Below are 25337 nucleotides of genomic sequence, written 5' to 3'. Positions count from 1 at the left end.
AGGAGGGGACAGAGGAAACAAGCCAAGTCACCACTGGTGGGGAGCTGGACTGGGGTCCCAGAGGCACGGATCCACCTGCAATGTCTGCCCTTGAGAGATGAGCACCCATGGTCTGGATCATGAAGAACAGGATGTGGGGTGGTTGTCCCACCCTGTCCACAGCCCCACCAGCACACGCAAGGGATAGAATAAGGTGGGATCCCACCCCTGGCTCCCACAACCCCCTGTCGAGGCTCTCAGAGAGCACGAGACGGCTGCTGCTGGATGAATAAACCGAGGGTTGGAGGAATACCAGCCCCCCCATCCAGAGCGGCCATCCTGGATGAAGTCCAGGCCAAGCCAGGCAAGCATCTCCCACCAGGGAGCAAGTCCTTGGCCATTACAGACGTCCTCTCCCTTGGTGCCCACAGTGGCGAACCCAGCCCTGGCTGACCGGGAGCTCCCCGCCCCACAGCAGCAGTCCACCACGCAGGCCCAGGACGAATGGCCAAGAGGCCAAGGGGTAGTAGGTGCCCAGCAGACTGGGGGAGCAAGCTTGTGGGCGACGGCAAGGTGGGCCATCACTCACCCTAGCTTTCCCAAGCCCAGCCCACACCCATCAGGCACACAGTGGCCCCACATTCCCCCAGCTCCCCTGAACTGGTCTCTCCATCTCTGGGGCAGGCAGGCACCTAGCTGTCCAGGTGAGCAGGTGTGTAGGAGACCTAGCCCTTGCTCCTCCACTCTGCCTCAGTTTCCCCGCCTGTTAGGGGACCCCGCCCTGCTGAGCAAGAGTGCAGGCTGCCCGCGAGCCTTCCCCCATGCTGGTGCTGGAAGCCCCCCTCCGCCTCCGCACGTGGGCAGGGCAGTCCCCCAGCCCTCTCCCCACGTGCGCTGCCGCGGCAGACCCGGCTTGCATTAAAGCTCCGAAGCTCCTGCGCGGCCCCCAGAGCCGGGGCCCTGTGAATTTGGGGGAGGCCTAGTCGCGCCGCCCTCTCCAGATTCGGCCTCCCACCTGCGCAGAGGGTCTGCTCGGGAAGGCCCTGCCCACCACCCCGTCCCAGGCACCTGTCCCGGGCGCTGGCCCGGGTGCGCCCGCTCCCACCCCTCCACCCGCTCCCCGCACCCCCGGTGGCGCGCTCACTTCGCCGCCCCGCCCGGGCCCGGCCCCAGCCCGGGGGCGCAGACAATAGCCACCTCCGGCCGGCGGCTCCACGAACAAAAGCGGGTCCTCCCGGAGGGCCGGCGCCCCGCCCTCCGCCACCGGCCCCCGGGACAGTGCCCCCGCCCGGGACCAAGTTCCCTCCAACCTGTCTGAGTTCAGCCGGCATCGGGCCGGGCGCGGGGGACGCGAGCCGGCGGTGGCGGCGGCTGGACTGGGTTCAGCTGCGGTGCCTCGGCCGCTCAGCTCGGGTTAGGCGGACTCGCTCCCCGCGGGGCCGACCTGGCTAGGCGCGACCAGCGGCCAATCGGGAGGGGCGGGACGGTGAGGCGAGCAGCCAATCGGGAGGGGCCAAGCTGGGGCGGGGTGGATAGCAGCCAATCGGCTGAGGTCTCACCCGGGAGGGGCGGGGCGGTGGGCGGCCAATTGGGCGGGGCGAAGCCCCGCCCCGACTGGCGCGGAGCGGGTCTTGCCTGCAGCCTTGGGCCGGGGTCGCCCTCTGCCCCTGCGGTCAGGCCAGTCAGGGCTCCCCTTCCCCACCCCCGTACCGCGGAGGTAGCATTTTCCCGCCGAGTCCTCCTTCCCAGGCCTCGGTTTACCCCCAGTAAAAGAGCCCACAGTCCTACCCCTGCAGTTGAGGAAACAGTTCTGGCAATGCAGGGGCCAGTGTGGCTAAGGCATCCTGCAAGACCACCCTCCTGGCACAAGCTGCCCATCCCGGCTGCGACTCAGTTTCCCCTAGCTGTGAAATGGTGGCCTATAAGAGTACTGACGGCGATGTCGCTCAGGTTTCCTAGATCTGGCTCCAGGCTCTTGCCAACCCTCCAGCACCTCCCCAGTAAGCGTCCCCACAGAGCTCAACCCAGGCCTGCACTGACCCACTTTGTCTTGGGTTCTCCCCATCAAGTCACAGAGGCCCAGGGGTCCCCCATCCTCTGAGAGGTGTCAGAGCAGATCAAAGGGAGGGGAGGGAGCACAACTCTTGGGTGACCCTGGGCGAAAGCTTGTGGGGCCCAGCTGGCCTCAGATCCTCTCCCTTCCATGTCTTTGACCTATTGGGAAGTGGTAGCTAGAGGGGACGGTTAATCAGGGCTTCTCCTACTATGGTGCACTCCCCACCCCCAGCAGCCTGGCATGGAGGTGCAGCCACCCTGGGGGTCTGGCTTGGCCAAAGGGAAGTGTAGACACAGGGAAGGGTCTGGGCTGGGGCCCTCTCAGGTCACACCCCGCAAACGCAAGCCAACGGCTCTCACACCAAGAACAAGAGACTTATGCTCTGGGTGAACAGAGCTGGGCCGGCCCACAAAGGTTCAGCAGGCTGGGCAAGAGAGGGGGCCTTAGCCTTGGCTTTCTGCTTCCCACCTGCCTCTCCCCAGACCCCACTCCTCTTCTAGGACACTCCATACACATAGGCCATGCAACCAGCATGCTCAAGCACTCTGGGTGTCCACTGCATGTTCCTCTGAGTCTCAGTTTCCCTTGAGTTGTCCTTACCACTGGACCCGCTGTAACTTCCATCCGTGGAGCTACCTGGGGCAGGAGCAGAAGACTGTACCACTGCCCTGAGAGAACTTGGCCTGGATGCTTACATGTGAGTCATTTCTGTCTTCTCCCAAATTTCACCATCTGTTACTGCCCTAGCCTCATCCCCCTCTTGGCCCAGCCCAAAGTTGGCCAGGTCCCTAAAGGTGTCCCCTGCCTCCACACACACACACATTGCTTGAGGGCCGGTCCTGCTCCAGCCAGCCTGCTCCAGGTGTCTGGAGGAGGCGACCCTTTCTGCTAGAGGATGAAGGGCAGGCAGCCAGCACTGTGGAGCAGCACGCCGAGACTCTCAACTCCCCAGCCCCAGCTACCTGCCTTGCCACCAGCCTCCAAGCTGCACAGATCCGGGTTCTGACACTGAGGACCAGGTCCAGGCAGCCGTGGCTCACAGGTGGGTCACTAGGCACCTCCTGCTGAGATGGGTCTGGGAAGCAGGTTTGGCATGGAGGCTGCCAGGCCTGGCCCGCTGGATGTGGCTGCCTCCCCATCAGCCCTGCTTGTCCAGCCACAGCCCTGGGAACACACTCTCTCTGATCTCAGCCTGAGAAACCATCTCCTCCCAAGAGAGAAAACCAAGGGCAGGTCTTGGAGGGCCTTGGGTGGGGAGGGGTAGTGGGCGGGGAGGGTGGTGGCCTGATCTTCGGGCTGCAGCCCTCAGGAGGCCAGGGCAGCTCCAGGCTATGGGAATGTCTTCCCACAGGGGCGTTGACCCTCAGCAGCACCCTCTGGGCTGGAGGCCAGAGCCCTTTCTGGCCTGGGAGGGCTGGAAAGAGGGCCTGGAGCCTAAAGAGTGGCTTTGGGGTCATGGGCTGCCACTGTCCCTGTGTGGCCCAGCGGGCTGTTCTGCTCCCCAAATTTGGGGGTGCAGGCCTCACCCTTTGGAGTGCCTGGGGTCCAGGGGGCCACAGGGGTGGCCCTCATACATAGACCCACCTGGCCTCAGTTCCAGCCTCCCATGAACTGGCTGTGCAGCCACCTCACCACCAGCTGGCTTGGAAAGACAGCTACCCAGTGTGTATGGGCCCACTGAAGATGTGTCTTCAGCTCTGACTGTGGACCATGCTGGGCCGTGCGTATGGATCACCCACTGGTAGATGAGGACATCAAGGCTTGGGGGCAGTTACTGGCCAGGTCCCCCAGCCTGACACAGACCACTGCTTCTGAGCCCCAAACGCCCAGGCTAGATGAAGCTAGCGCACTGGGCCAGTCTCCACCAAGACCCGTAACCCCCTCCTTTTCTCTCCAGCCACAGAGGTCCAGGCCACTCCGAGCCGCCAGCACATATGTGCCGGGCCCCCACAGCCAGCAGCCCGTCTGGCTCCCTGGAGCTCTGCCCGTGCCCTGCCCTGCATCTCAGTCAATCACAGGAACTGCAACAATCACAGCAAACTCCCTCCTCCCCCATCAGCACCCCAGGAGCCAGGCGCTATTGCCCCATCTGAAGGTTCAGTACTGCGGCACAGCTCATGTTGGGAGGACCCCACGAGGCCTCCTGACCTGACTGTACATCCCAACTTCAGAGTTCTCAGGGCCTGGCCAAGAGCAGACTGGGGCTCTACACCTCCTGGGGCTGAGCAGGGGCAATGGCCAGTCACCTGCTGGGCTGCAGGCAGAGCCTCAGCCCTGCTCAAGCCTCCCCCGGGGCTGACCCACTGACTGATGCAGGCAACGAAGGCAGAGAGACTCCATGGAAGCAAAACCCTCAGTGTCACCAGGCTGACTGCTGAGCTGCCCAGAACAGACCCTGCCCAGCTGTCTGGGCCCTGAGGGCTCACACAAGTGGAAAGTGCTGTTCTGAGCGTTGGGCTGTGTCCTGCCCATTTGTCACATGATGCCCTGCATACCCAAGGGGGTTGGAATCCCACTTTCTTTCCCTCCCCAGAGGCCCCAGGTCGTGCAATAAGCCACTGCATGCTGGCTTGTGGTCCACCTAGGCCCCTTGATTTTTTCCCCACTTGGCCATTTTCACCCTTCCTGAGTCCCTGGGCTGTTACCTGCAGGACAAGCTGTTGCCAGGCCATCGACAAGGGCTGCCCACTGCCCACACCACTGCTGCCCATGCCAGGCTGCTGGGCACGCTCCAGCTGCAGGGCAACATGGCGCCGTTCCTGCTCCAATGCCCGTGTCAGCCGCTCGAAGCGGGCCTCCTGCTCCTTCACTGAGGCCAGGATGCTGGCAGCCGAGTGCACGTTGCAGTCCTCCATGACCAGGATGCTGGCTGACTGCAGGCAAAGCAGAGCAAGTCAGGGTGGGGCCAGGGCGGGGGCCTGGAGAGGCCGTCGTGGGCCCCCTGCCCACCCCACTCATAGATCACATGACTCACTCCCAGACCACAGCATCCAGCTCTCTGGAAAGAAGCCACATTGATTAAATTCTAAATTAAAAGCCATTAATCCAAGGCTGGCCGGAAGCAGCCGGCTCCCTCCCTGTAGTGTGTGGGGCTCTGACCCGGGCTCCCTGCTTCCTGCCAGGCCCAGCAGAACCTCGGACCATGGGTGTCCCAGAGCCTGCTGGGGAGGGAAGGGAAGGGGAGGGAAGGGAAGGAAAGAAAGAGCTGGTGTGACCAGCTCTCAGATCTCCCAGGCCCTCTGCTGTCCAAAGCACATGCCAGTTCACCCCACCCTCATGGCACCAGCACAGGCCCATCTCACTGAGGTGGGCGCTGGGGCCCAGAGAGGGTGGGGGACCTGTCTGTAGCCACACAGCTCGCACGGCAGAGCTGGCACACTAGTTGGCAGGGAGTGAGAAGTTGCTCCGCAGCCTCTGGGTGCCTGGCCACCTAGGCAGGTGCGGGGATGACGCGGGCCTGCAGACCAGTGGTCCCACCTCCACTCCCAGCCACGCTGGCTGGGAGCAAGGGCGGTGTATACCCCATGCATACAGCCTGGCTGAGATTCCGTGTCCAGAAGTGGCCCATGTGCCTGAGGCCCAGCGTCTGGAGAGAGTCAGGCCTGCCCGGGCCCCAGCCCAGCGCTGCCCCTGTGGGCCCCCGGGGAGCGGGTGGGGGCAGTGGAGGCTTGGCAGCTGCAAAGACGAGCCAGAGCCAGCGCTTTTCCTTACCACTTGCTCCCTGGCTGACCAGCATGTTTGCTTTTTGTGGGCAAAGAGCAGCAGAAGTATGTGTGCTCAGACCCAGGCGCACGGCAGCGGGTGGGGCGCAGGCCACGCGGGGGCTCCATGTGCAGCACAAAGCCGGATCCAGGCCAGCCCGCCCGCCAAGGCCATACCAACATGGGGCCTGGGCATGGCTGGCAGTACCCCTGAAGGGTCAGCTCTGCTGCTCATGGGCCCCTGGGGAACCGGCTGCAAGGACAGAGCCCTGGAAAGGAAGGGTCAGTGCTGGGCTTGGCCATACCCGTGCCAGCTGGGCCAGGGGTGCGGGTGCACTTCAAGGTGAAAGGACAGCACAGAGACTCCCTCAGCACCCGCGACAGCTGGGGAAATCAAGGCCCATCGAGGGAAGAGACCAGTGTGGGTCCAGGGCTGGGCTCCACTTCCCCAGCACCTGTCACGCAAATGAAACAGCAACGAACTGAATTCCTGCTGGGAGAGGTGGTGGTCAGCACGGGGGTGATTGGCTGGCTGCAGACCCACGTGATAACACGGAAGGCAAAATATGCATGAATTTTTAAGATGGACCATGAGACTTCAAAGATGCTTTACCCAGCTGATCCTGGGTAGAGGTCGGCTCCAGACTTGCTTCCTCTGCTGTCCCGGGAGGCCTGGGGGCCGCCAGGGAAGTGCCATGTGCGGGACCTCAGTGACCCTCACTCTCCTCTCTGGCCAATGCCTTCTCAGCCTCTGTTCCCCTGCGAGGGCCCCACACTGCCTGCTGGGCAGGCCCCTCCCGCCCCTGCCCAGACCAAGCCACCAGCTTCCTGAGTCCTCGGTGTAGGCCGCTCCTCACCACGCTTGCCCGTCACCCATGGGGTGGATTTAGGAAGAGGACAGGGACAAATGTGCCATGCAGACACAGGCAGCCTGTCCTGGGGCACGTGTCCAGGTCTAGGCACCCCAGGAATGGCCCCAGGTGGGTGGATGGAGAGATGGAAGGGCAGGACACCGGGTGGAAAGGGACACAGATGAACAGTGAGGGGACGTATGGAGGCTGCCAGGAGGGGGCTGCATGGGAGGGTGGGTGGGTACGGAGGCAGCAGGGTCGGGGGAGAATGGGAGGCGGGCAGGAGGAATGAGTGGACGGGTAGTTGGGTGGATGAATGGGTGAGCAAGGGTGAGGCTGAGAAACACTCCTGGGAAGGGGCCCCCAAACCCGCTGGGGCGCCACTGTGACCAGCGCCCGCTCCCCCATGAGGGTGCAGGCATACGGAGGAACTGAGGAGATGCCCACCCTCCCCCGAAACCATGCCCACACTCAGCGTCTTCCTGCTAAATCAGCTGCTCCTCCTCAGAAGGAGTCCAGCCAAACCCTGCTCCAGAAATCAAATTATGGGGACAGAGTCCAATCTGGGTTGAGGAATTAGAGGAATTTCCTACGGGTCAGGCTGGCAGGAGGCCTGGACTCCAGTGCTGACCCCTCGCCGGCCATTTGTTGGTATACTGCCCACTGCCCCAACCTTCACAAGGGGAGGGAGGGGACTGGCTACGGGTGGAGCCTCCTTTCATACCCCTGGCCCCACCCACTTGATGGGGAGGAAAGTAGGCAGCAGGGGTGCTGAAGGCCACCCACCTGGGAGTGCACGGTTTCCCCCCCATGCTCCCAGCACTGTTCAGGCCTTGCAAGTGCCCATCTTTACCCTACCGCCCCTGCTGTGGTTGGATGGTGCCCACAGCCATGGGGACAGCTTCTGGCCAAGCCCACGAGGACGGGCACTGTGCCACGGCCAGGACCACAGGGTCACCCATAGTTGGTGTAATGCGGGGGTCGCAGGGTGAGGGGGGGCTTGGATGGGAAGAGTCCGTTCTTGACCTTAAAGCAGTGGAAGGAACTGCCAAGGAAAAAGGACCAGCTTGTCTTTGTGAGAATGAAATATTTCTAAACATCCAGAAAGAGGGCCACGTGCTGTGGTTGTGGCTTGCTTTTCAAGTGTAGCGAGCGTTTCAGACAGACAACAAGTGGGACTGTACATGTAGACACGGCTCCACTGCTGCGGAAGATGCGTGGGCATGTGGGGACACGTCACACTACTCTCCACTGTTGTGTTTGCAATTTTCCATGATATGGTAAGTAGGAGAAAACGACAAAGAAAACGAAAATACTGTCAACATACTGGGATCGTCTTCACAACATCCAGTAGAAAAGAGATATCCTTAATCTATACGGTGACTATATGTCAGTAGGAAAAACCGAACCCCAACTCGAGGTGGGAAAAGGTCATCAACAAGGCATGTGGCCCAGAGATGAGGTGCGAAGGATGAGTGTGGAAATGGTCACGCGCGCGCGCGCACACACACACACACACATATACACATGCACTGGAAAGAGGGCGTGTCGGCTGCAGCGGTGCTCTGGGTGGAGGGCTCCTGGCCTGCAGGTTGCAGTAGGTCCAAAGTTCTGCACGTACCCATGTTCTAAGAGCTACTGCCTTCTCGAGAGGCAAGTAAGAAATGGGAAAGCAGGTGCCCCTCCCCGACCCCAGCAGGCCAGGCAAGTGAGCGCGAGGCCAGGGAACTCTCCCCAGGGGCTTGGGCGTTGCCGCCCACCACCTGAGGGAAGCAGCTAGGTTTTCAGGGAGCTGGGAGAACTGTAACAGAATTCAGCCTGGAAATTGGGTTTCCCTAGCAGAGGAGGTGACCCTATCGCCACCTGGACCCAACACCATGGGGGTGGGAGGTGGACAGGGATGGCCCCTCAGTGACCTCCTCCTGCCCCCAAACCGTCCCTGTGGACACCCAGCAGCACCCACTGACCACACAGAGTACAACTACTCTGTGCAGGGGGAACGGTCTGGGCGGTTCTTCCCAAGGGGCTCTTGCCCTGCACTGATGGGGCGCCCTGTGCTAAGGGAGAGCCAGGTCCCTGGCAGCACTGGTCAGCCCCAGGGCAGGAGCTGCTGGACTGGTGGTCCAGGAGGACCAGGGGCTATGGGGAGGCTGATGCAGGAGGCTCGGAGCCAGGTCAAGGCAGGGACACTTCTGGGAGCCCACGGAGCCCGAGGTCTTGGGAGCTAAGGGCCTGGGGCCGGGCCCAGGGCCAGGGCTGGGAAATGGCCAGGTAACTACAGGCTGGACATGGCAGAGGAGGCCTCGCCCTGGCAGGAGGGTGGGCCAGGTGTAGGTGAGCATCCAGCTGCTGCCCCTCCTTAATGGGGGGGTTGAGCCACAGGGAGCCCCCACCAGAGGCCCCCAAAGGGTCTCAGTCTGAGATTCCTGCCAGGGCAGGTCACAGACACTTGCTCCAAGTCTCCGGGTTCCCTGCCTCTCTGGGTGGACTTGTGGGATGGCAATGGACAGCAGTCCCCCAGCCCTAGGCTGCCCCTCCTGCACCTGACCCAGATTCCAGCTGCAGCTGCAGCCAGAGGGCAATGCCTGACAGGCTCCAAATGTGGGGTCTGGGCAGCGAGGACCCACCTCCTTCACAGTCTCTACAGCAGCAGCCAGCCCAGGGGCACCCCAAGGGCAGGGCAGGGAGGGCTGGGGCTGGTGGTCCCTCTGCCTACACCAGCAGCCTACCCACTCCAGCCTGGCCACAATAGGGGAGCCCGGGCATAAGGCTGGGGAACCCCAAGGTGCCCCACTGTGTGGGGTGGGCTGGCCTGTTGCCTCCATACCTCCCCCTAGGGTCCCTTTGGGAGGTGGCTCCCCCAACCCCCCATTCCATCTCAGGGAGAGCAGAGCAGCGAGGGGGCAGTTCTGAGGGCCCAGGCTCAGAGCCCCACCCCACCGTGCTCTGGGGTGGGCACAGGAGCCAAGGCGTTCCTGAGGCGGAGCCTGAGGCTCACAGCCAGGCTGGGACCAAACCCGACGGATCCAACTGGCACCGGGGCCTGGGAGCCCAGCTCCTACCCAGGGGCCAAGGGGTCCATGAGACCCCGAGGACCACCCCGCCACCGAAGGCACAGGTGGGGCAGCTGTCCAGTCAGGCTGAGGGCCGGTGGCCTGTGTGCACCAGTGCCGTGTGCCTGGAACACCCTTTCTCCCTCAAGACGCTGGACCCCTTCTTCCCAGGCCCCCTCTGTCACCATGGTAACACCCAAGCTTCTCTGAGGGACAGAGCCTCTTTGTGGTGGCACAAAGCCCCTTTGAGGGGCAGTGGGGGTTCAGCCCCTGGGAGCCTGTGGCCAGTAAGTCTCTGGGGGGCAAGACGTGGCTCGTCAGCCCAGCCCCCACCAAGAGAGCCAAGAAAGATGAAGCAGGAGAGCCTGGTGGTTAGGGGCTGAGACACCCACCCCAGCACCACCTGCCCAGCTGCCCACGGAAGGGTCTCTGGGATGAGCCCCAGGGCCCCAGGAGAGGCTCTCTGTGGGGGCCTGAGGACTTCCCACGGCCTTTCCGCCATTTGACAAGAAACATGCTCTCCCTGGATAAGTGGAAGAGGCACTGGCAGTGGGGAAACTCCCTGCCAGACGGGAAACCAGACTCAGGACTGGGTGGGAAGCAGGCACAGGGAGCCCTCAGGAGGCAAGCGGGTCAGATGGCGCAGCCTGGCATCAGGCCTGCTGAGGGGCTGCCCCTGTATCCGGGCCTGCCTTGCCCTGCTGCAGGGCCCCCCATCTTCGCCTGCCTGCCCTGGGGGAACACAGCCAGCCAGCTGGGTGGCCTGGGGTAGCCTTGCTGCAGCCAGGACCTCAGGACAGGTTTGGGCAAGAAGGAACCTCACTGTGGCTGGGCTCACTCCAGGGGTTGGGAGATGGGACCCTGAGGGCAATGTGGGTCCAGGGCACAGTGACAGGGACCGAGTGCAGAGCTCCCTGCCCCCACTGCAGAGTGTAGCCCTATCTGTGCCCCAGCCCCGCAGTCAGGGAGGCTCACCGCAGCCATGGAGCCCCTCCCCGTCCCAGTCTGTGGGCCCATGCCACCCTGGCCACTGCTGACCAGGCACGTTGCAGTGCCCTCACATGCTGGGCGCCCTGCCGGGCAGCCCTCCCCAAGTGACCTCAATGTGACCCACTGCGGCTTCGCTAACTAAGCCCCCAGGCTGGGGGTCACAGCCCCCGGGTGGCAGCATGAGGCACAGCAGGCCCCAGGAGAGATCTGCCCCTTTGTGGGCAGATCCACGCAGGGCCCGGGCGTGGGGGGCTGCCAAGGGGCCAACCATGGCAGTGGTTGACATGGCAGTGCCCCTCATGGTCAGCAGATGAGATACCCCTGCACCCCACGGAGGCAGTGCCCCTCATGGTCAGCAGATGAGATACCCCTGCACCCCACGGAGGCCCCGTCTCACACCCCCACACCCCGCCCGCCTGCCTCCCCACCAGCATTCCTGCAAGCTGCTGACACTTCTGGGCACTGGGACGGGCCTGCACAGACTACTGTCAGCAATACCAGGTCCACCTCCCCACAGAGCCCAGCCTGGGCCTTCGCCATCCAGGGAGATGGGGCCTGGGGCTCAGCTTGCAGAAGGAGGTTCCCTGGGAAGTGTGAGAGTGAGAAACTGGTCCCTTGTTCCCTCATCGGGAACAACACCGGGGTCCAGCAGGGAGACTCCAGGCCCTGCAGGCACAGTACCCACAGCCCAGGGGGTGACAGGTGTCAGGAAGACCCTCCAGCTGTCAAGGGTAGAGGCAGGGCAGCTGTGGCCACCTGGCTCTGGATGGATCAAAGGGGAGTGCAGGGAAGAGACCAGAGCATGCCCTGTGGAGGGAGGTTCCATCGTTGCTCCTGAGCCACAGCATCAAAGAGCCAGGTCCCCTCTGGTCTGCCCTTGCCCAGGGTCCTGCGTGGCCTCCAGCACTGGCTCCTCCCAGGGCCCCTGGGAACTCCCATTCTCTCCCAGAAGCTGAGCAGGATGCCAGTCTCTCTGCTCCAGAACCCCTCACCTGCCTGGGAGCCAACTCAGTGCTCCTGAAGCCCGGGAGTGCCCATGGCACACAGGTCCAGACACCACCAGCCTCCATCAGACAGCAAAGTCCTGCCTTTTATATGCAAATGATGACCCAGTGGAACTGGGCAGGGGGCTTCACCCCACCCCTACCCAGTGCAGACTCTGGGCCCCGCAGTGTCCCTGCCTGGCTCCCCACCCCCCCACACCATGACAGCCTGCTGGGAATCGGACTTGTCTGTGTGCCCTGCCCCCGCCAGGACGCAGAACACTGCAGCTGGTATGCTGACAATTTGGGGACCTCCTTAAATCCACCCGCAGGCTCACGCATGCAGCCACCCACAAAGTCATGCACACCCCCCCCCAGAGGCACCCAGGCTGCCCTGTGGGGCCTCACCTGCCCCAGAAAATGGATGGTAGGTGACCTGACACTCCTGACAGGTTCTTGTGCTGGGGGAGGTAGGACTCAGGCTCCTGGGGGGTCAGCGTTCTAGGCAGACTGCATTCCTGTCCTGAACACCTGGCAAGGCTGCCCCCGCCAAGACCTGTGAGGCCTGGCCTGCCCTGGCTCCACAGCCTGAAGGTGCCCAGCCTCAGTCCACACCAAAGTGTCTCTGTGACAGGAGTGGGGACCATGGCCGGGCCAGGACCCTGGACAGAAACACTGAGGCTGCACAGACCTGCCCCAGCCCCCAGGGCCCAGGGCAGACCCTGCTGCCCCCCGGGGACCCAGAAGAGCTGCCGTTTACCAGCACAAACATCAGGGAACAGCTGATGTGCCCTCAAAAGGTTAAAGATGGCCTTGAACTGATGAGCTGGGAACAAACTATAAGGAGAAGGACTGATCATGGGTGATGAGGATCCTGTGGGGATTTGAAGAAAAACATGGCGGAAGCTAAACAGCGGCTGGGACGCTGTCCACAGGCTGCAGGATGCAAACCCAAGGCAGACCTGCCAAACGGGCAGAAAAGGACAAAAAGTTGTCAAGAGGGAAGACAGGAGTGGTGGAAAATGGATCCTGGGAACAAATTCCCCTGGCACAGGAGGTTCCCGAGGGACCCCACAAATGGCCAGGAGCCACCCCCAACAGAGGCCTCCAGCAGGGCTGTCGGGGTCGGGTTGGGGTCTGAGCTTTCTGCCCAGAAAGAAGCTGAGCAGACTGCAGTCATGTCAACCCTAGCCTTTACGACTCGCTCTCCCTGGGCTCTGTGCCCCAGCCTCCAGGCTGCTGTCCCTCCACAGGGCAGGAAGGAGGCCACCTGGCCTGGCCCACACCGGACACACCCAAGGCGGCACTGAGGAGGGTCCACGCTGCCACCAAGCTGCCCACATCCCAGAGGGGCTGGACGTCATCCATGCACAGATGTCAGCTGCAGGACCCTGCTGCCCAGCTATCGTCTCTTGTTTGCAGAAGCTCTTCTATAACAAGGACCAGCTGACAGCTTTGTTAACAGGGTGCTTCCCTTTCTTCCTTAACTTGGGATCTTGAAAGAGTAAACCCAGCTCTGTACTTCCTTAAGGAAACATCGTGCAAAGTTCCCAGGCTGTCAGAGACGATTTGCCACCCCAGGCCTCAGTGTCCCCATCTGCACACTCGGTGTCCCGCAGGCACTGCGGCCCAGGGCTCATGGGTGTAGGTGTCACAGGGCGCCAGCCTCTCCCTGCAGGGCACAGAGCAAAGGCCCCGGAGGACTGGCTGGCAGCCCGCTGGAAGCCTCGTTACCTTGCAAAATGCAGAGAGCAGCAAGTACATTCAGATGAATGAATGGCCTAATTAGGATTTCACAGAGAGTGAAAATATTTTGAAAAGAAAAAGTTTAACTAAAGGCATATTTGAAATACCAAACTCATCAATTGCAAACGACAACCTGGCAAGATGTGCCAGGGGGGTGGGGTGTCTCCTTCTCCCCACCTGACAATAGGCAGCCTTCCCTGTGGGCGAAAGAAACTGGGCCTCAGCCTACCCAAATCAGAGCTGCAGGGGGGTGTCCCCACAGAACAAGACCTAACTCAGGGCGGAACTGACGACTCTGGGTGCCCGGGTGGAAGGTCACGCAGGGACGGAGACGGACGCCCAGGGCCTGGGGAAGAAAGGCCCCTCAGTGGCCTGACAGTCCAGTCCAGGCAGCAGAACAAAGCACAGCAAGCCAGGGAACAGCCAGAAGCTGACTGTGGCTGGCGTGGCAGGGAGAGGCCCCAGGGGTGAGCTGAGGGGCAGGGGCTGCTCTAAGAGCCACTAGGCCAGTGGCCACCTCAGGCTTGCACAGACCACCCAGCACGGCTGGCGTGGCACTGTCCCTCCTGGTGGCCTGGGCCCCGCAGCGCAGTCACACCACCAGCTGGGAGGCACCCTGAGCAAGGAGTGGCACAGCCAGAAGCTGGCATGGCTCTTGCACAATAACACAGCGGTCAGCGCGAAGTGCCACCTGTGCTGAGCCCCACAGGGCGAGCAGAGCCAGGTCTGAACCCAAGTTCTGCCTCGTAGAATGTTATTCCTGAGAAGCATGTGCTCCAGAGCGGGAAGGGGCTGGGGGCATCCCTGGGGTCGTGGTCTTCACTCCTGCCTCTCATGTTGAGCCCCCCCACCCGGAGAATGACCCACGAGTCCAATCACAGAGACCCCTGGATGCCTGGCTGAGAGCCGCCCACAGGCGAGGGCCAGCACCTCGCTCTCTGGCAACGCAGGCAAGATGCTTGCGAGGCAGGTGGACCGGCCGACCCAACCTGAACTGAGACACAAACAGGCATGCGTGTGCCTGGCCCAGTGGTGCTGCCACTGGAGGCCCTGGGGGTGCCAAGCCCGTGACCCTAGAGGAAGAGGCCCGTTCACCCCCCACAGCATGACAAAGCCACTCGGGCACGGGACAGCCCATGCCCTCCCAGCCACAGGGAGTCACACATTCACAGGCCGGATGCTGCAAAGGGGCCCAGATCACTGTGGGGGCTTCTGAGGGGCCTTCCCACAGCAGGGACCTGTTCTCAGTAACCAAGGAGGCTCAGGGGGGCTGGAGACCTGGGGAAACCAGAGCGGGATGCACACGCGCACAGGCCAGCACACCGGGGGTCCCAGGGAAGAGGCCCCAACTGCGTGGACCAACTTGCATCTGCAGGGCAAGCGCAAGGCCGCCCGTGACTTTTCAGAACAGAGACTGGTCAAGAGGAGGCCCCGACCTGATCTTCTAACAGGGCCACAGGCACCTCGAACCTGAGGATGCGGTATGTCACATTTATAGTTTCTGGTGATAGAAAACATCAGTCAAGAAACTGTTCAGATACAACCATATCAACACAGTTCAGCCCTTCCCTCACATTTATGTCACAGTAAATTCTAGACGGATGAAATCTCAAGTGTAGACGCTGACCTGGAAACACCAACAGGAGAAGACAGATGTGTGTTTATCTGGCCACGTGCTAGACAACGCATGGAACAACAGAAGGATTGAAGGAGGAAGAATTCCACAGATTCCACACAAAACGTGAAAAATTTGAACAATTTTTGAACACGAAAGCCATCATAAGCAAAAATTAAAAGGCTGAAGAAAGACGGATGAAGGCAGGACCCACTCTGTGCGCAACTGCGACCCCAAGAGGCCCCACGGGGGCCGCGGCCACAGAGGCCCAGCCTCCCTCAGCCCGGGTGAGGCTGGTGGAACCAGTGCCCGCGAGGCTGTGCATAAGTGCCTGCGGCAGACACGAAGAGTCCGTTACCAGACTCGAGAAGCGCAGGAGATGGGGTAACAGGAAGAGGCAGAGAGAGAGGGACAGAGAGAAACAGGGAGAAAACGAGGAGCACGAGGGACGAGGGAGAAACAGGGACAGGAAAAGAGCAGCAAGGGCAGGCACAGCAGGCGAGGCGGTGGGCAGCCTCCCACAGACCTCCCACAGCCATTTGGTGTCTGGTTGGCCTGCCAATCTGAGGCACGGTGGTCCATCAGAAGTTTAGGGGGGTGGGGGCAAGCACCTACCACCCTAAGCCCCAGATGCCATGCCACCTGTGCCACCAGCAACACCACGTCCCAAGGCCTGGTGCTCTGGCCCAGCAAGCCCTGGACACAGGCTGAGCCTGTTCATCCCAATCCACAAGCCCCCATGTGGCCCAGCAGCCTGGCCACTGAGATGCTTGGCCAGACCTTGGTCCTCCCACCTGCCTGGCTGGCAGGTTGCCACACCCGAGGTCCTGTGGAACACAAGAGGAAGGAGCAGGTCCCCTGCCCTCTCCTGTCTTACAGCCCTCAGCAAAGGACACTCAGGCGTCTGGAGGCTCCTGAGTCTGTAGCCACTGCCTTCTCACCACCACCCAAGTAAGGTGCTGGCTGGGCCAGGCCATCCGCGCTGGACACCCAGGGACACTGAGAATCCACAGGGCTGGGTGGGCTGAGCCTCCCACGGAGACGGGGCTGGGCGGGGCAGGGGCAGAGGGCCGGGCTGGGGCCTGGGCTCCCGCACTGGGGCAGCACAAGTGGCCACCACACTCTGCAAATCAGGCAACACAGCAAACTGACAGAGTGGTATCAGCAGGGCTCACTTCCCACCACACAGGGTCCTGGGGGCCACAGGGACCACTCAGCCTCCATCCCTCCTATACTTCCTGGGCACCACGCCTCGTGCCCCTGGAGCTGTGATGAGCAGAGAAGCCCACGCAGCAGGGCCAGCAACAGTGCCCTCGCCATGATCACAGCAGTCACGGCCCCTCCCCACTCCAACGGTGGCCCAGGGTGGCTGTGTGTGCCAGAGGCCATCTGGCCCTTTCAGACAAAGCCTCCTCCCGGCCTCAGTGCCCTCCTCCAGGAGCCGCAGCATGTGGGCCCATTGCCTGTCCTGGCTGGCAGCTCCAACCTCCCTGGTGCAGCAGGGACTACCCTGAGCCGGGAGCGAATCTGACGGCCTGTGCGAAACCAGACACTGCCATGCCAGGCATCCAAGTCAAGGAGGGTGTGGACCAGTCCAGCTAATGTCCTGATGGGCTGTCCCCAGTGCACGCTTGTCCCTCAAGCCAGACGTCCCTCAAGCCGGTATCTGTGGTCCATACCCAGGCCATCGGTGAATTCAAGTAGGGGTGGCAGAAGGCCCCACGTCCAGCCTTGTCCAGCCCAGGGCCCTGTGCCCACCCGGGTTGAGGCTGGCCGGAAGCACACACCACTCAGGCCACAGTCCACCTCCATGGACCACACCCACTGGCCCACCACCCGTGTGAGGAGGGGACGTCCCTGGAGGAGGTCAGCATGTTCAGACACGCATCCGGCTGGCTCCACATCCTGCAGGGAACCAGAGGGCACCTGGTGAAGCCAACCGGCGGGGTTAAGTCCCTTCTGCATGGGGCCAGAGCCCCAGCTGGACACTGTCATCCCTGACCCAAGGGCGTCTGGTGGTGCTCCAACACAGACTCGCTCCCACATGACCGTGCGTGTTCTCACCCCCACCCCACTGGGACTGTCACGCCTACAGTTTGCATCGGCTGCCATGGTCCCTCCTGGGCGTTTCTTATGCTGTTAACTATCCTTCAAAACCCTGACCATTTTGAGCCGATGATAATGTCTCCCTTCTCCAGAGGCTGGGTGTGCTCTGCTGTGATAAACTCCCACACCAGGATCCCACTGGCCTGTTCAGGGGGTCATGGCCCCCAGGGGTCTGCCCCCCTCACTTGCCCTGGGACACAGGCTGCCTGCCTCTCCTGAAGCTCCCCGAGGCCAGCCCCCATCCATGTCCCTCCTAGGCCAGCAGCCAGCCTCCCAGTCCTGGACCAAGGACCATGCAGCTTCCTGTCTCGGCCAGTGGTCTGGGGACATGTTCCCTCTCCTTGTGTCTAGGTCTGCGGATGTTGCCAAAGTGTTTGTGTTGTAAAAATGAAAAACAGGGCACCACAGACAGGCTGGAGGCCACCTCTGGGAGATCACAGTGGCAGAAGCTCTCTCCCCTTGGCTCTGAAGTGTTTACCAGGTTGTTCCAAGCTTCTGTCCAACCTTCCTTTGTGGACATGGCTCATTTGCGGGCCTGCGGGTGGGTCTCTCTGCCTCACAGTAGCCCCTTCATCATGGGGAGGGGCTTCAAGTCAGGGTGGGATCATGGGGGGAGATCAAGATGCCAGGGCCAGAGGCAAGGAAGAACAGGGAGCTCAAGCCAGGCGTGTGTGTGCATGCGTGTACACATGTGTGAGCGAGCACCTGGGAGGGGAGGCGTGGTTGGGAGTCTACCCACCCGCTGCACCCTCCCCACCCACAGCAGGACCTGCTGCTCCCACCCTGAGGTCTGAGGCTCAGGGATCAGCTTTTGCTTAGAATGTGATGCTTCTGGGGCACGTCTGCTTTTGGCTTAAACGTTCACACAGACCTTGTTCCATGGAGAACCACGTGCTTTTCTTATCAGTCCTGATAACCGCCAGCCTCTCCCCAGTGCTGGCTGTGCCCCATCATCTCAGTGACTCTCACTAGGGGCCTGGGGTCAGCCCAGGACACCATTTTACAGATGGGGAAACCAGGTCCAGGCAAGGCAGTGCTGGGCCAGGATTTGAACTCAGGTCTTCCTGCCCCTAGGACACACTCCCCCCAATCTAGCCACAGGAAGAATGTGGTTCCCGCCTCGTGGGACTCCAGCAGGCCAATAACTCCACAAATGCAGAGGAGGGCCGGGAGTCAATGCCAGTGTGGGGGGCGGGAGGGCATCTGCAGGGCTGCAGGTGGGGAGGGGGCCCGAGGGAGCTTCCTGCAGGAGGGTGGGAGCAGGGGGGCAGGGAGGGTCTGGGGATGCAGGGTGGCGGTGGGACCTGAGGTGGAGTCTGTGTCCCCAGGGTGCCTCATCTCAGCAGCACTGTACAGATGGGGTGTGGGGGGAACAGAACCTCATAAGAGCCCCGGAGCCATGGATAGACAGACGGACAGGTCTGAGATACGAAGGTAGAAGCATTGATGGGATTTGTGCCGAGAGGGTGGGGGTACCTGTCTCAGGGAGCCCTTTCTAGCATCCATCAGAGCTGGTCCTGGCCAAGGACCCTGCACCAAGAGCCTCGGGGCCAAGGGACCCACCCCCAGCTTTGTAAAGGCCTGCTGTGTCCCCGACTGGGGCAGGAGGCCTCTGCAAGAGCTGGCCAAGAGCCAGAACAGCACAGACCACAGATGTCTGACAGCATGAGGCAGCCCCCATGTGCACAAACCAAGTCCGGCGGAGGGACAGGGCCCAGGCTGGGGGGATGCTGGGCAGGCAGCTCAGGGCCGCAGTGGGTGGTGAGGAGCCCAGGTGAGGGTCAGGCCGGCCTGACTGAGAGCTCGCTCTGCACTCGAGCCTTGAGTTCTGCTCCACCACAGCAAATCCTGACGTGCCCTTCCAGGCCGCTGGTCACTCTGTGCACATCTTGAAAAGGCACCACTTTGGCTGCACCCTTGTTTAACAGAGGACACTGAGGCAGAGAGAGGCACAGCCCTGCGCTGAGTGGCAGACGCAGAGACCTTGCCCGGACCACTGGGCAGTGGCAAGATGGCCTATGGGAGCCAGGGAGGCGCCTAGGGCACACGCCCGAAGGAGGACCCCACCTCCACGGTCCCTGCTGGAGCCTGTGCTCAACAACCCCGTCACCCAGCCCTCGGCCTCCCTCTGCTGTACTGAGGCGGTGAGGGCACAGGGTACTGAGGGGCATTGCCCAGGGTCCTTGCCCCTCTCCAGCTCCGCAACCTGAACAGGGGCCTGGAGAAAGCAGAACTCCAGCCTCCCAGCGGATGCCTTGGCGGGTGCCTTGGGAAGGGTCCCACCTCTGGGGGAAGCTGGGTGGAGCCAGTCTTGCTGGCCATGGCAGTCCTGGGTGCCCTCTGGTGGCTGCACTCAGCTTGCTGCTGCTTTGCTAGAGGCCGCTGGCCCCTCAGGGTCCACTGGGGCAGTGGTAAGCGCTGTGCCTCACACACACACAGCCCGGGCTGGGGGCCCTGTAGGTGATGTAGATGTCCACCAGCTCTGGGCTCTTCTTTCCGACCTGTGAAATAGGCTGAGCTGTGCAGCTCTCCCATTCGGGAAGCCCCAAAAAGGAATTCCTGACCCTGAGTCTCTCTTGATTACTCTCTGATTCTGGGGTTCCTGCAGAGTGGCTGAGACGTCATCCTAGTCTTGATGGAAGCTGGCAGCAAGGGAACAGATGTCTTCCCCGACCCGAGCCACTGCTGGGGAAGGTCCCAGAACCCCTCGCTGCCTCTCTGGCATCCCACAGCACCCCAGCTCTGCCCCCTCCCTCCCTCTGCTGACACCAGCCCAGGGCACATGCTAGGGGCTGGCCGAGGCTCTGTTGGGCCTGGTGTCCCCACCCCCCTCTGCGCTACAGTTCTTGGCTCCTCTTGGAAGTGCAGGATCCCACTGCTCGTGGTCCCAGGCCTGTCTCCTGGGATGAAGGGGAGTGAACCCACCTGAATCCTTGTGCAGCACAAAGAGGGATGGAGGTGCAGCCCCCATGGAAACTGGGAGATGCAAAGGGAGCCCTGAGGGGCCACCCTGGGGGAGGCACACAGCCCAGATTGGGGGGCATCTCTAACCTGGCAGGACTAAGGGCTGGCCCAGCTCACACAGGAGGCACCTGGTCAACAGGCACTTGTGCCCATGAGGAGAATGGGGTGACGGCTGGCCGGGTTGTGCTTATGTGACCTCCTCCCCAGGCCAGGACCAGAGTCCTGAGCACAGCAAGTGCTCTGTGCCCAGCCCTGTGCTAGGTGCCAGTGGACCTCAGAGTTGGGGGTATGGGGCGGCAGGGAACAGACAGAGTACTGTGGATGGGACAGCGCAAGGCTGGGGGAAAGCACGAGTGCCCAATTCACAGCCCCACACACTGTGGCCAGACCCCAGGTCCAGCTCGGGAACTGCTGTGGGTCCAGCACTGTCCCAGATCCAGATACACTGAGCCCAGGACAGGTGGGACCTGCTTGGGGTGGGCAGACCTCTGGCAGCCTGGACCTGGGAGTGGAGGTTCCCAGTGCAGCCCTGTGTGTGTCCTCACGGGGGAGGTTGCCCCACAGGTGCTAAGCCGGTCACCATCCAACCCCCTGGGTTCATAAACCCTGACTCGGCGTGTGCCCTGCTCAGTGACTCGGGAAAGGGGTGTGAGTGAGGGATTATAAAATGAATCGATCCTAAAGAATGAAACCCTTGGGGCAGTTCTTTTCTTTTCCTTGTTCCTAAACACACCTGGGTCTAAAGGGAAAGGCCGCTGGAGTCCCCAAGTTCCGTTTCCACTGGGACACGTTATACAGACGTTAGAAACGGTGACATACTGTAATAACCCAATATTTAATTATTTAAGATTAAAATAGGAAGGTTGGGGATCTCCGGCTGCCCGACCAGGGTAACACCACGGCAAACCTGGGCCGAGTCCCACTACGAGTGGAGGGGACACGCCTCAGCCAGGGGACAGGGCGCAGGGGTGGCGACGAGGGGGACCCAGGTTGGGGCTCCGGGCAGGAACCCCAGGCAGCGTTCCCTCCCTCGTCCTCTGGGCGGCGGGAGCAGCGCGGCGCCGGGACATCCCTCGGCCCGGCCGTGCCGGTGCTTCCCGGCGGCGCGCCGCCCCAGGAAAGTTCCCCTGCCCCGGGCCCCTCCGGCCGATGGAAAGTTTCCGTGGCTGAGCAGCGCCAGCTCCAGGCGCCCGGTCGAGCAGGGGGAGGACACGGCTCATGTTGGGCCGCGGTCTGAGGGGCGCGCGGACCGAAGCGCACGGCCGGTCAGACAGAACCCGAGGCTGCGCACAAAGGGACCCGCCCCCGTCGGTCCGGGGTCTTGCGCACCGCGGCGCGGGCTCGGTGCGGGTGAAGCAGAGCCGGGCTGGACCCCCGACCTTGACCCCTGCCCAGACCTCGATTCGGGCCCCTGCCCATCCCGCAGCCCCGATCCCGGCCCCGACCCCGCTCCCCGGCCCGAGCCTACCTGGAGCGCGGCGTGGGCGGCGCCGCAGCGCGGCCCCCGCCCCAGACGGGCGTCCCCGGGTCCCTCGGCGAGCGGCGTCCCTGGTCGGGCGCAAGTGACTGTCCCGGGGCCTCCGCTCGCACCGGGGCAGGACTCACTCCCCGAGGCCAGCGCAGCCCGTGGCAGCCCTCCGCCCCTCTCGCGGCCCGTGCGCAAAGAGGGCCTGCCGGCGCGGCGACCCTCGCCCCGCCCCGCCGCCGCCAGTGTTTCCATTGGTCGGGAGGCCCGGCAGCCAGCACCGATTGGACGGGCGTGGGGAGACACCGGCTTGCCATTGGGCGCTCTGGATGTCCGTCTCTGCCGACCACGGCCCCTCGTGGAGTAGCGGAGGCCCGGGCACCTGCCGGGACCTCTGCGGCTGAGGCCCGGGCGCGGGCCGCCCCTTCCGGCGGGTCGCCCCCTCCCGGTCGCCTTGGAGGACGTCCCCGGACCGTCCGGCCCGAGCGGGGAAGGGAGCAGGCCGGACGCCCCATCGCCGGACTCGGGCCGGGTCGCTCTATCACCACCCCCAGTTCCCAGGTATCCTGCTCCAGCGCCTGCTGTTGGCCCGGCGCTGGGCGCCACGCCCTCCCTTCAGCGTCAGTTGTGTGTATTCCCCACAATCCGCGAGGGAGCGTTCTGCTGCCCTCCCATTTTACAGACGGGAAACTGAGGCTCAGAGAGGTTCTCACTAGCTTTAGGTCACCGGGGCTCCAACCCAGTCCATCTGACTCCGGGGCCCGGGCGCTCTCCCACCCTCATTGTCCCAGGGTTCCCACTGTGGAGGCCGGAGTGGGTGGGGCTGGCAGTTTTTCAAGGGTAGAAAGGAACCCCTCGGTGAACAGCGGTTTTCCTCCTCGGTCAGGGATAACTCGACAGACACCGTGGGCTCAGCCCATCCTGCAGGGCCCCAGGGACTGGCCTCCCTCACGCAGCTCACCGAAAGGCCACAGGTCTGGGCCTGGGGAGGAGAAGTTTGTGTGTGCATTTTCCCCACTTTCTGGTGTCCATTTCCTCCACCCTACCTGGGGTCATGCAGGATCCCTGTGGGGCTCAGTCACCCGAGTTGGGTTTAGCACAGGTTACATTTCCCTGCCAGGTGGAGAGCAGCCGCCTGGTCCCTGCAGTGACACAGGGCACACACATGACCACAAATGGGACCACAACCCTAGGCCAGCTCCAGGTAACTTTGGGGTGCAGGGGGCACCAGTGTGGATGCTGCCCAGTGGGGCTTGTTTCAGGGGGTCCCTGTCCAGTGACCCTGGCTCGTGCGTGGTTCTAAGCCGTTCTTGCTCTGGTTGCACCTGGAGATGACCAGATCCTCAGCTCACCGTATTCCCCAAGGCTGCACAGAGCCACATGGCCCACCACAGTGCTAATTGGGGGGACGGGGGGGGAGAGACATTCATGTCTTATCCACCCACATCAGGGGTCCACTGTGTTCACCCAGAAGTTCCTTGGTCAGAACAAAGAAATGGAAATGATTTGGGGCTAGAATTCACCACTGGTACCACATTGGGTTCCCCTGTACCCTGGCATACATGACAAATCAACCCCCAGCAGCCACTCAGAGCCAGGCAGCCACAGCCAACTGACTGGAATTGGCACTGGAGGTGTCACCAGCACTAGAAGTGACAGCCATTTGGCACCCTGGCACAGGGATATTGCTTGAAGCTCTGGGTGGGCAGAATGAAGGGTCCCTCTCCAGAACATGACAGACCCTTTCCTATATTTAGAAGTGGATTCAATTAGCCCAAAGTTCTCTGTGGATCTCTCCAAGGGCATTGGGCCCTGGTCCTCCTGCAGCCCCTCCTCTCATAATGACCTTGTGGCCCAGCACCACCCCTTTCCCACACACTTGCTGATGGTGGCAAGAGGGGCTGGACAGATCTCTGCTGAGAGGGCAAAGGGGAGAATTGTGTACCAAAATCGGCCCAAGTGAGGACTCCCTCCATCCCCCCTCATCCCTACCCCCACCTCTCCTGACAGGCTTCCAGAGACCTGTCTGCCGTCAAGCTGGCTCACCAGCTGCACGGAGGGTCGGGGCAGGCAGGCAGTGCCAGTTCCACGAGGACCCACCATGACCCAGGCTGCAGATGGGGGTCAGAAACAGAGTGCAGAAGAGATGGTCTCTACCCCTAGACCACTGCCACAGGGCCCAGTAGCCTGGTCTCCTCCATTTTGCCCTCTCTACCTGGCTTTTGGCCAACTCTGTAGGGACATACCTGGGGCATGTGAGGAAAGCTGCAGGGAGAAAAAGGTTTCAGCCAGATATTAGGAGGAACTTCCCAACAGTTGCAGATGCATGAGATCAAAAGGGTGACCACACAAGGTAATGAGCTCCCCATCTAAGGATGTATCTATGTATGTATTTATGTATTTCTTTTTTAGATTTTTTTTTTTAACGTGGACCATTTTTAAAGTCTTTATTGAATTTCTTAGCTCCCTGACCAGGGATCGAACCTGCACCCCCTGCATTGGAAGGTGAAGTCTTAACCACTGGACCACCAGGGAAGCCCCTGGATGTATGTATTTAGAGGTGGGGTAGCAGTGAACCCCTTGTAGTCCTGAGACCACCCCCACCCAGATGCATCTCATTGGGCGATGGTAAAGTGGGATTTAAACCTCCACGGAACCCAAGCATGGCTGCATCCCCCTTTGCAGGTAATGGGAAGGGACTGCTCAGGAGGGCTTGACCAGTCTGTGTCCCACCCCTCTAAGGCATTGGCCCAATGATTTGGGGCAGACCACTGCAGCTGCTGCCCCATCCCCCAGGGCATGGTCACTCGCCTCCAAGCCCCCCAGGTCCTGCTTATTCAACACTACTACCTCTTGGCTGGACTGCATGATCCAGCTGCCAGGAGGGGGTCACTGGCACCCACCCAGCATGACTCTCTTGCCAGATGGCAGGAGGGAGGACTGAGTGTCTCACTGGGTCTGCTGCCTGCTGGCCAGGAGTCCTTGGACGTCGGGAGTCCTTGGACGTTGGGAGTCCTTGGCTTCCGTACCTGTAAAGGGCTTTTGTTGAGTTCCGGGAGGAACATAGATGAAATGGCAAGAGAGTAAGGTGGAATGGGCCTTTGGGGGTGTCATGCATGTTTGGGTTTTACTCTTGTCTGTTTACTACCAGCCAGGCCCTTGCCCTCTCTGAGCCCCAGTTTTCACAGGGCGTCAGTGCTCCAAGGAAGGATCAGGGCACTTACAACCTCAACGCAGGGCTGTGGAGCTAATCCAGCCTCTGCTGCTTGCCACCTTCTTTTGACTTCAAGCAAGCGACATACATAACTGCTCTGAGCCTCGATGTTTGCATCTGTAAAATGGGATGAGAGCTGTGTCCTGCAACTCTGGGTTTAGAGCACTTAGCACATTGTTATTAACCTTAATATAACTATTTGCTGAGGGCCCACTTTGGAGCAAGCCCTGGGCCTCTGACTCCCCACTTTCTCTGCACTCAGACCCCAGACACAGCCCAGAGGCAAATGTGCACAGGGAGCCCAGTGAACGACTCTGTCCTCTTGCAAGGGCCCGGGTCAGTGCCCCTTCCCAGCCTCTTGCTCACTTGTAACCCGGGGCAGATCAAGCCGGCAGACCTTCATCCTGGGGCCGGCCCTGCAGAACAGCCTCGAGGTGGGTTAAAGGCTGCAGTGGCCGGTCCAGGGTCTGTCCTGAGTTTGGCAGGGATGTCAGGGGTCAGGGGTGCAATGAGGAAGATGGCCAGTTCAGAGGCATGGAGGGGGCGAGCAGGGCCCCACCAGTGAGCATCCCCGCAGAGCCTCCAGCAGGGCCCAGTGCAGCGCGGGACGCTGG

General features: G+C 61.9%; 1 protein-coding gene across 6 annotated transcripts in view; it reads right to left on the bottom strand.

Annotated features, from left to right (window-relative positions):
- Positions 1-21671, bottom strand: part of ARVCF (ARVCF delta catenin family member) — a 36233-nt gene extending 14562 nt beyond the window's left edge. For 3 of the 6 annotated variants that reach the window (XM_032603257.1, XM_032603258.1, XM_032603261.1), the window contains exons 1-2: positions 21513-21671; positions 4681-4908 (exon numbers count right to left, since the gene is read on the bottom strand). In XM_032603257.1, coding sequence (XP_032459148.1) covers positions 4681-4890 — 210 coding nt within the window. In that variant the 5' untranslated portion in view covers positions 4891-4908; positions 21513-21671. Of the gene's footprint in view, positions 1-1289; positions 1414-4680; positions 4909-21512 lie in introns of those variants that run through there. The other 3 variants (XM_032603259.1, XM_032603262.1, XM_032603260.1) reach the window with 2 other exon arrangements.
- Positions 21672-25337: the final 3666 nt, after the last annotated feature.

The sequence above is a fragment of the Phocoena sinus genome, chromosome 14 (genome assembly GCF_008692025.1).
Source record: "Phocoena sinus isolate mPhoSin1 chromosome 14, mPhoSin1.pri, whole genome shotgun sequence".
Taxonomy (NCBI): Eukaryota; Metazoa; Chordata; class Mammalia; order Artiodactyla; family Phocoenidae; genus Phocoena; species Phocoena sinus.
Note: the sequence above shows the minus strand (reverse complement) of the source record. Positions and strands in the feature narration are given on the sequence as shown.